General features: G+C 31.1%; 2 protein-coding genes across 4 annotated transcripts; one reads left to right on the top strand and one right to left on the bottom strand.

The window, feature by feature from the left end:
* The first annotated feature begins 307 nt into the window (after nt 1–307).
* Nucleotides 308–6,956, top strand: LOC145168189 (malonyl-CoA decarboxylase family protein). Of its 3 annotated transcripts, none has more exons than XM_079087208.1 (16): nt 308–509; nt 1,428–1,504; nt 1,599–1,689; nt 2,015–2,141; nt 2,506–2,695; nt 3,513–3,657; nt 3,755–3,845; nt 4,299–4,357; nt 4,449–4,526; nt 4,664–4,747; nt 4,922–5,061; nt 5,170–5,286; nt 6,177–6,249; nt 6,365–6,450; nt 6,605–6,689; nt 6,802–6,956. In XM_079087208.1, exons 1-16 carry the CDS (start codon nt 447–449, stop codon nt 6,835–6,837), a joined length of 1,542 nt encoding a protein of 513 aa, XP_078943334.1. In that variant the 5' UTR covers nt 308–446; the 3' UTR covers nt 6,838–6,956. The 3 variants fall into 3 exon arrangements, with proteins under 3 accessions (XP_078943334.1, XP_078943335.1, XP_078943333.1); XM_079087209.1 differs by having other exon boundaries at nt 1,425–1,504; nt 2,512–2,695; XM_079087207.1 differs by having other exon boundaries at nt 1,425–1,504.
* Nucleotides 6,861–8,966, bottom strand: RBCX1 (Chaperonin-like RbcX protein). Its single transcript, XM_079087210.1, has 6 exons — nt 8,757–8,966; nt 8,491–8,585; nt 7,812–7,929; nt 7,350–7,366; nt 7,201–7,263; nt 6,861–7,058 (listed from the first exon to the last, which is right to left on the bottom strand). Exons 1-6 carry the CDS (start codon nt 8,902–8,904, stop codon nt 6,984–6,986), a joined length of 516 nt encoding a protein of 171 aa, XP_078943336.1. The 5' UTR covers nt 8,905–8,966; the 3' UTR covers nt 6,861–6,983.
* Between the last annotated feature and the right edge of the window lie 1,523 nt (nt 8,967–10,489).

Raw genomic sequence — 10,489 nt, 5'->3', positions numbered from 1 at the left:
TATGGCTTAGGTGGAACTCGACAGGAGCAACACGCCTCCCCGGCCTTACATGAAATTAATCCTTATTGTAACTAGATAACATATTTTTGTCATTATTATTATTATTATTATTATTATTATTATTATTATTATTATTCCGGTTAGATTTTGGATTTTTGATAAGGTTGATTGGTAAGGGATCTAATCCGGGTTGGACCCGATAAACAACCTTGTCTATGTACGAAGAATTCAGGTCCAAGGCCCAACAGACATCGCTAACACGCAAACTGGCTAATTGTTTGGGCTTCAACACTACAAGGCAACAGTTGTCTTACTCTTACTCCTTAGACAGACCGATGAAACGAATTTCACCATGATTTCGATTCGTTGGTAGCATGACGTCGGTCGAGAATTTCCGTTGTAATCGTAAAAATTAAAATCGATAGTCTTCGAAATATTCAGTGATTATGAACAAGAAAGGTCTAGCGATTTTGTTGCGTTCTAAAATGAGGCCTCTCTCTCCTGCTTCTGTAAGTAGTTATCGTCTGTTTGACTCAATTTCTTCGATTATTTGCTCTGGACTTGATTATCGATGGAAATTAAAGTTATCAACCTCTAATTTTGTATATTGTAGTATAATATTTCTCAATTTTCGAAAGTTACATATGAATTTTTATTGCTAGGTGTGTATCTAGTTATGGAATGGATGGTTAATTTTTTTATGAATACCTTCATTCTACATGCAAATTGAATTCGAACAAAATTTCAAACTTTACTTTAAGTTTGTTGATCATATCTGCTACACCTTCATGTCACCTGAAAATTGCATGTTTGATGTTTTTAGCTTCATTGTCCAAAAATAATTAGTATGGTGGATCAAAAGCAATTAAGTACTTTGAGCTAACCATTTTAATTGCCATGGGACAGTTGGAAGTTCAAATTGTTGCAATTTCATGGCATGAAGTACTGTTTATGAGATTGAATACTATCTTGAGTTGATATAAGCACTATAATTAGTAGTTGTAATTTTAGGAGTATGCAATAGCTATGTTTGTATTGTATGTACTGAATTGAAAAAACTCACATCTGTTTCAAATTTTAGGTTTTGAAGTCCAATGCCAAGTATTTTGGACTGTTATACTTGTAATCTTGTATTTCAATTTTGTAAATGGGTGTCTTCACTATTATAAGTTTATGTATATACATATATTTTGTTTCATGTATACTGTATCTAATCACTCATTTCATCCAAGATTGACTTGGAAGTTATGAAGTGATAATCATATTTCCTACCTGGTTTCTACAATACTATAATTGTGTAGATTTTTCAAAGTACAGTGCCCTTTTAGTTTCATTCAGGTTCACTTTTAGTATATATATAGACTGCAATATGTCTTTCTCCTCCTGATTTCTGATATGAATCTATCTTTTTTTTTTCTGGGTAGAAGAAAGTTAACCATGTGCAACTTGCTCCTTTAGATGTGAACAAAGTAGCTACTCAAAATGCCTCCAGCAAGACCCCGAGGTTTTTTTTATGGTTTTTTAATTCAACCAACAAAATAAAAATGCTTTTTACTCTTAATCAGGCAACTTTAATAATCTTATATAAATACTTTCAGAGATTTTGGGCAAGTACGGGAATCAATGCATTCAGTCATATCAATGAACAGAAAAGAGATACTGGATACTGCACTAAGTGAATTCTCAGAGGTAGAAAGTAAATGCTGTTTTTTTTTGCTTAACTCTTCTATAATTAAACGTAAGAAATAGCAACATGCTATCATTGATTCATGTTTTATAGCATCCTACTTTCATTTCTTCCTATTACAGCGTTATACTTTGAAAGTTTTACCATTTGTAGTAATATTGTCAAAATACAAAGCAATTTGACATTTTGACCATTAGAATTGGGTAGAGTTTTTAAAGTATAATGTCCTATTTAGGAAAAAAAAAAATGAAAGTACATTTCTTATCGCATTTAGTCCTTTTCTTTTATGTTGAATTCAGTTATGATAATATGTATATGGTGATATAGGGTTATTTTAGTCTTTCTCAAGAAAACCGTCACAAGTTACTACTCATTCTTGCTCGAGAGTATGACCTCAATAGGGGTCAAGTTCGGGAGTTGATGAAGCAGTATATTGGTCTTGAGATCCCTAAAGGTGACCTTTCTTTTCTTAAAACTATGGATTCTGGTTCTATTTTTTTTTGAAAATATTTCTGGTATTATGTGGTTTGTCTTTAAAACGATATAGGGCTAAATTCAGGAAATAGAAACCCACTTCTCATATATATGTTTCTTACAGCATCATACTTCCATTTCTTTCTATTACAACATTGTACTTGTACTTTGAAAAATCTACCCAGTGAAAATTGCTTTGTATTTGGATGGCATTGCTATAATTGGATAGAATTTGCAAACTACAATGCTGTAGTAGGAATAAATGAAAGTAAGATTCTGTAATAAGCAAATAAATTGAAGTATGTTGCTATGTCTTGACTCTTGCATTTAAACCAATGATTAAGTATCAGGTGATGGAATTGATGAGCATGGACATGAAGTGGAAGGACATCTTTCTGCTTTTTATAGAATTGAAAGAAATTTAAGACATGCTCTTAACCCAATGTATGCGATTCTATTTGAAAGGCTCAACACACATCCTGGTGGTTTGAAATTTTTGTCCACTGTTCGAGCTGATATACTGTCTATTATCGCGTAAGGTTATGATGCCCAAAAACTACTGTTGTTTTACTATAAATTTATAAAAACTTGTCTCACATAGCTTTAAACCTTTAATGATCTTAATGCCTTTGCATGCATTTTTTATAGTATTATCTCTATATATCATCAAAGGATACATCAATATCCACCTGTGATTGTAAAAACAGAGTATTGAATCTAAACATAATCAAAATGTGCGCCGCCTATCATGGTAGTGTTACACATGTACAACTAGTTATCATAGGGTTTCTTAAATTCTTTTGACATGTTAATATTTTTAAAACTGTGATTATTTTACTTGTTTGAGTTTATTGTAGCATTGAATTTTGAAAAATTTACCCAATTATAGCTATGTCGTCCATACACAAAGCAATATTCATTGCTATAATTGGGTAGATATTTCAAAGTACAATAAGAAAACAAATTGAAAGTAGAATGTTTTACGTGTGTTGTTTTTCAAAGTACAATGTATTTATAAGAAAAAGCTTGAAAATACAATATTATCAGAAAGATTTGAAAGTAAAATGCTATTATACACAAATAAATGAAAGTATGTTGCTATTTCTTGTATTTAACCCTAGATATTATTATGTGGCTTCTCTCAGGAGTTCCTCTGCTAATAGTTCATGTTAACAGAGAAAGTGAGGGAAATGATGCTTTACACATTAAATCCAAACTTTTTTAAAATTTTATGTTTTCCTTCCATTTCCCCAAATATATTCTCAAGTATTTATTTAAAGTTTAAACACCATTTATCCATACAATACTTAATGAGAAAAAAAGAAACTGAGTTGGTTTGTTAAACATGTAGGGATGAAAATATTGCATCAATACGAGCTCTAGACTCGTATTTGAAAGAAAAGCTTATTACATGGCTAAGTCCAGCCAACCTTGAGCTTCACCAAATTACATGGGATGATCCTGCTTCATTGCTAGAGAAGATTGTAGCTTATGAGGTTTTCATTGCATCTTTTACCACCTTCCAATATATTTTTAATCATATTATATACTACTACTATTATGAGTTTATAAACAACATATTAATATTCACAGGCTGTGCATCCTATCAGCAATCTTATAGATTTAAAGAGGAGACTTGGAATAGGTCGACGCTGTTTTGGATACATTCATCCAGCTATACCTGGTCAGTCTTCCTGTGTGTTTAAGTTTCACTATGGAATATGGATGCTCTTTATTTCAGATTTATATAATACAGCCCCCTTTCTAGAATACCTTTGTTAGGAGCAGGGTTAAGGTCCTACAATAGCAAGATACTTTTTTTTTTTTTTTCATTTGTCATATAAATATAATAACAGTGTTTCTTTCTAGTCATTCTTAAACTTGTTGACCGATTCAATGGGTAAGTTTTGTTGACATGATGTCTATGTGGCATGCATCTGACACATCATCAAATGACACCATAGCATCTTCTTCACCCATATAAAGATCCAAGATCCTCACTTCAAATCATCTCCAGATGACGTGTCAAATACATGCCACATCAGCAAACCTGGTGAACAAGTTAATGAGTGTTCCTTTTTCTATTAACGTTCAAGTTGTTATAGTCTGTGAGTTAAAATAAAACATGTTTCCTCAGGTGAACCGCTTATATTTATTGAAGTTGCACTTATGAAGAATATAGCTTCTACCATACAAGTAACTCAACATATCCTTCATCATGTGACCATTTAATTTAACTTTTTTTATTTTTTTGGTAATAAATAACCAGAAATTGCTGGCATTACAGGAAGTCTTGTGGCATGATCCTCCTACACCTGAACCCGAAGCAAGTACTGCATTATTCTACTCTATTTCATCAACTCAGGTATACTCAATTGTTATTTCACATTTTTGTTTGTCCATTGTATAACTATATATAGATATAGATAAAGATTTCATTCAAATAGAATGAATACAGAATGATGGGTGTGAAAAATACGAATAACTTTTTGATATTGGCAGCCTGGCTTAGCAGGAATCAACTTAGGGAAGTTTTTGATAAAACGAGTGATTCATCTGGTGAAGAAAGACATGCCAAATATATCTGTAAGCCTTTCTAACTTGATTTTTAGCCTTCATTGCAAAACTAATGTTGGTTGTTAGTTAAAGAAATAGCAATGTACTTCCATTGATTTTTTTATTAAAGGATCCTACTATCAATTATTCATGATTCTTACCTCTTTTTCTGACTCCATTCATATGTTTTTTTTTTCTCTCAAGAATTTTGCAACCCTAAGCCCTATCCCAGGGTTCATGCAGTGGCTCCTGTCTAAGTTGGCATCATCTGAGAGATCTGTCCCCATTTTCAGTGAGAACATCCTCCAACCTCAGGAAGAAAGAGCACTCCTGGATGCATATGTGTAAGATGAATTTTTATTTGCACAACTTTGACCATGCTTTGACCGAACCAGGCTTTGATCTCTAGTTACAAATATGATGATCAATTGACATTTTGAGATATTTTTCAGGGATTCCACTGAAGGGAGAAATGGCATGGAAGTATTGTTGCACCTGTTGACCTCAACTAACCATGAGTGGACTCAATCTGATGGATTACAACCAATTCTACTAAGACTCTGTGCCAGGTATCTTTTATTTTTTGTCTTCACCTTTTATTTTTCTGATTGATTCAGAAAAGTTGACCTAACACGCATGCAATGAAAAAAAAAAAGTTTTTTTTTTTCTTTTTTTTTTTGGATGGAATGATCAATGTAAAAGAATAAGCAAGGTAATGGAATGAGTCGTATGATTTTTTTTTATATGTAAATACAAGGTATAGTTTTGACACTATTCTATATTTTGTTTAATTATAGTTATATATAATTTAGTAATTGCAAAATGAAAAAATTAAACATTCTAGAAGCTTATGAAAACCCAAATAAGATTCTAATAGAAAATATTTTCTAGTTAACTTTAAAAAATACGATTATAATTTAATCAAACCAGCACATTCTACAAAACACACAACTTCTTTTCATTCTCATGGAATGAACAATTCAATTCCTTCTGTGATTCCATCATACAAAACACTACCTTATTTTTTTGTTCCATTGTGGAATGGAATGTGTAATTGCAATCTAACCCGGTTTTGTTCATGTAATCCTTTTTATATAAATTCAAAATTTTAATTAAATTACAACTTTAATTTCTGAAAATAACTAGGAAAAGATTTTTAGTTGTAATCTTATATGGGTTTTAATGAGCCTTTTATTATATATAATTTTTTTACTTCTATAAATATAAAAATTTGTTAATTTTTATTTAATAATATATAAAGTAGAGTTAAAACTATAAATTATAGAAAATTCATTTCATTTCTACAGGCCATCCAATGATCATGGAATGTAATAACTCATTCCATTTCTTTGCTTCCATTACCTTGTCTATTCTATTCCTTTGTGATTCCATTCCTACTCTCACTTTAGACTTTTTGACCCTGATAAATTACTTTATTGTCCTTGGTTTCATGCAACAGGTACCTTTTACATGAGAAGAAGAGAGGGAAAGCTCTAGATTCAGTTGCCAATTTCCACTTGCAAAATGGAGCCGTATGTCAAACCAGCAAAATCTTACTTCTTATTTCACTTTCTTGTTCTTTGATATGATAAACCATAAACCATAAACCATAAACCATTGAATATTGATAATATTATTCATTTACAGATGATTGGAAGACTTAATTGGATGGCTGATCGATCCGAAAAGGGCCTTACTCAAAGTGGAGGAATTATGGTAAATTACATCTACAGGTAATAATTAAAACAAATATTTATCTCATCTGGATTTTAAGGTTGTATATGGTTTTTCGTTTCAAAAACTGAAAATATAAATCCGATTGTATTGAAAAATTTCTAAAAAAAAAAAGTGGAGCAACATAAATCGATTGTGAAAACATATTTGCAGTTTGGAACATATTGAAGATTATGCTCAGGCGTATTTCAGCACAGGCCATATCCAAGTTTCCCCTGATGTGCTTCATTATATTGAGGTAATATCAATTGGCTAAATGCAAGAAATAGCAATGTACTTTCACTTAATTTTCAATTATAGAATCCTATTTTCATTTTAGTCTATTACAGCATTGTACTTTTTTCTTGCAGGCAATGGAGAAAAATGAAGACTCATCATGCATGTAATTTAGTAAGTAATCAACTAAACATGTGTAAATTTAATTCTTATTTAATATGTTAATAAGGTGTGAAATGGTTTGCATTACATGAAATATATATATAAATAAACATGATCATATGCAACACGATATTATCCATAAAATTGGGCGACTTCATTTTTCAGTTTCTACATGACTTGTTTCCAACACGTAATCCCTCATAAGTCTTGTGTTAGATTCATCTGCCATCTATAATATTAAGAACACCAAAATTAGTGAAGCATAAGATAATAAGAAGTAACTATTAAAAAACCCACAACATATAACAAAATTTTACCTTTTTAGCCAATCGTAACTATTAAAAAACCCACAACATATAACAAAAGTTTACCTTTTTAGCCAATCGTTCTAAATTGTCCCACTCAAAATCTTTCTTGCAGTATGCGGATCGAACCTAAGTAAGATATATTTGTTATTATTACATTAATAAACATTTTATTTTATGACATTAACTTAACAAAGGACAAAAACTATATGTACCTCCAATATTCTCATGGCTATAGAGGGAGTGGCGCAATGTGTGTATCCCACCAACAGAACCAATGGTAAAACGGTACAAAATAGTTTGTTAGATATCTAATGCAACGATTAGAATAGCATTTAGGTATTGTTTTCATTTGGACTTAATTAGATAAAAGCTATATACAAAGTGTTTTTTTAATGCAAAAAAAAAAAAAAAAAGTTATAGTCCAACTTTTTTTCTTTTTAAAAATAAATAAATAAATTTGGGCTTATTTATTTTTTCCTTTCCCTAAAAGAAAGTGTATCATCCACACCATTTAATGGAAAAGTAAGAGAAAACAATGGCATAGTTTGAGTTTTGGAGGTAACCTGTGGCTGTTAGTTATACTAACTTTTCATAATGTTAGTTAATCTAGGAACAATCAAATAATGTTTTTCCTTAAATGCCCCTATCATCTATCTCGTCAGAATCAGAAATACCTAGGGTTTTATGTCTTGATGATTCACGCATCAACGCCGCACAGAACTTATCCCCATCGTTCAAAGAGTGTTTTTCCATAAATTCTGTTAGCTCCTTATGGGCCTCCGTGTTGTAGCTCTGTTCTGTCGAAATATATGTCAATCAAACCATACCAAACATTGTATTTATTTTGGATAACAACAACAGGGTACACTAAGTTTAACTTATATTTTTTGGCTAGGACAATATTTACATGCACTCGGGACAACTTTTGTAATTTTTTGTCCCCCATCCAAAATTATGTGGGTCAGAGATTAAAACTAAAAAAAAATGCAACTTTTTAACCCACACAAAACAAAACGGTATCTTTTATTTGTGCAAAAGTCTCATCGTTACAATCGAAAATAACACTACAAGGCTTGTCTAGTCTCATCCACTCGTGTCTTTTCCCATGAAACAAACGCTGCCTACAAAGTTCATTTTAAACTTTTGCTAAAATCCAATACTAAAACTCATTTTTTTTTAATTAAAAGAAAACTGTTTTACCAATAACTGGTACGTATTTTGAATTTTGATAAGCTTTCGTAGTTAACTCTAAGACCAAACAAATCAATAACAAAATTTGCTTCCTAAAGATTACTTGTTTGACCATATCAAAGTCAAACAAACATGCATGAAGTTTTTAAAGGAGTAACACACCTCAAGCTGTGCATTGACAACCCTCACGGCAACATATGTAAAAAGATTGTGGAGGTTCTTTGCTGCTTTGGCTTCTGGTGATGCTTCTCCAAATCCTATCAAAACTCAAAACCACCAGTCAATCATTTTACATAACTCACTGATTTGGACTCGACTCGTAGTAATGTTATAACAAAAAATTTTGCCCATCCAAAAAGATGGAACTATTGAAAATAGTCCCACAAAGCTGTGTAACAGTTGAAGGAAGCATTAGAGAGAGGACCTACCTGGAACGTACATCTTCTGACAATTTAATCGAGTCTTTTGAGATGTTGGGTTCCATTGATTCAAAGGAAAACTCCCAATGCTTGTTCCATGGGGTTTTTGAGAGAGAAAGGAGAAGTGGGATAATGGCAGAATGGTTGAGGACTCCATGGTCAACAACAGAAACAAGAATGGTCAATGGTTTTAAAGATTTGAATGGGTGCTCAGTTTTATCAACATTCATTGGATATAAAAAGTTTCCTACAAAATATCTTTGTTTTGTCCCACTTTTCGCAGAAATATCTTCGGTGTCTCATTATTTCCTTGAAACAGACCCATTAAATCACGTCTGAAAATGGAAATTTTATGTTAAATTCATTGACTTGTTTTGTGCGATTAGTAACACATGAATATAAAATTTAAGAGAAATTAAATTACCTCCTACCTTTTATTCCTACAATTATTCATACCCACTAAAATTATGACAAATCACCGTTCAATTTAATTTTATTTGATATATTACTAATATAACATTAATGAGTTAGTTAAAAAAATATGAAAGGATGACACTTGTCATAATTTTATTGGTTAGGAACATTTATAGACATAAAAAGTAAGAAATAATTTAATTTCTCAAAATTTAATAGGACAAAATACATTAACCACACCATGTGTTGTTATTTTTACAGTTTAAACATGTATATATTTTTTTCCATTAAAGCCATCCCATTTTGAAAGAAAAATTGACGCAACCACCATGATCTTTTATTTTTGGTTCAAAACAGTCTATCATTGATATGATGACATTTTTCCTCTAAAGTCATCAAACTTTTACATATATATTTTATTTGATCCGACCACTATAACAGTTTTATTTATTTATTATTTACTTTTTGTTAAAGACGGTATTTAAAAAAAAAATTTGTTAAAAACGTTGTTGTTGTTGTTTTTTTTTTTTTTTTTTGTTTTTTTAGCGATGGACTCACCACAAAACAAATACAATCACATCGTTCATTTTCTCTAAATTTAAGATGAATTGTAGGTTGAAAATTCCTCAACTCCATAGCCTTATAAACAAACAAATGACAAACATCATGATGTCATCCGTAAATTCCTCAACTCCATAGCCTTATAAACAAGGTTCATAGTTTTTAAATTCTTTTTTTTTAAATGAAAAAATTTACTATGGTTTTTGGACGTTACAACTTGGACTAAGAATAGATTTTATTTTTGTATTTTCCTTGTTGCTTTAAATTATGTTTATAATTTATTGTATACCCAATTTAGAATTCCATAATTTTATAGAAAAACTCTGGTAAATCCTCAAAATATTTTGATGGAAAAGTCGGGTCGCCACAAAGAGTCCTTATATTTACTTGGTGAAATGATTGAACCAACATGGTTGTAGCATAATCGCTTGGCCCATGTAATTTTTTTTTGGCTCTAAAGCATATGTTTGATGCAAATATTATGGAAGGATTAACCATTTTTGATATCCCACCAACCTTTACGAAGGTTGTTTGAGTGCAAAAAAAGACACAAAATCCGTACCCGACACAAACAACTTTTAGAGCAAAACGAAGACTCGAGCTTGTGCATGCGGATGTTTGTGGTCATATCTCGCCACCCATACAAGCATGTAATAGATACTTCATGCTTCTAGTTTATGATTGTACAAGAGTTATGTGGGAATTTTTAATAAAAATGTAAGGATGAAGCTTTGCAAGTATTCAAGGAATTAAAACAAAATTCAAAG

The sequence above is a fragment of the Lactuca virosa genome, chromosome 1, assembly GCF_052849685.1.
Source record: "Lactuca virosa cultivar CGN04683 chromosome 1, Lactuca_virosa_CGN04683_v6, whole genome shotgun sequence".
Classification (NCBI taxonomy): Eukaryota; Viridiplantae; Streptophyta; class Magnoliopsida; order Asterales; family Asteraceae; genus Lactuca; species Lactuca virosa.
Note: the sequence above shows the minus strand (reverse complement) of the source record. Positions and strands in the feature narration are given on the sequence as shown.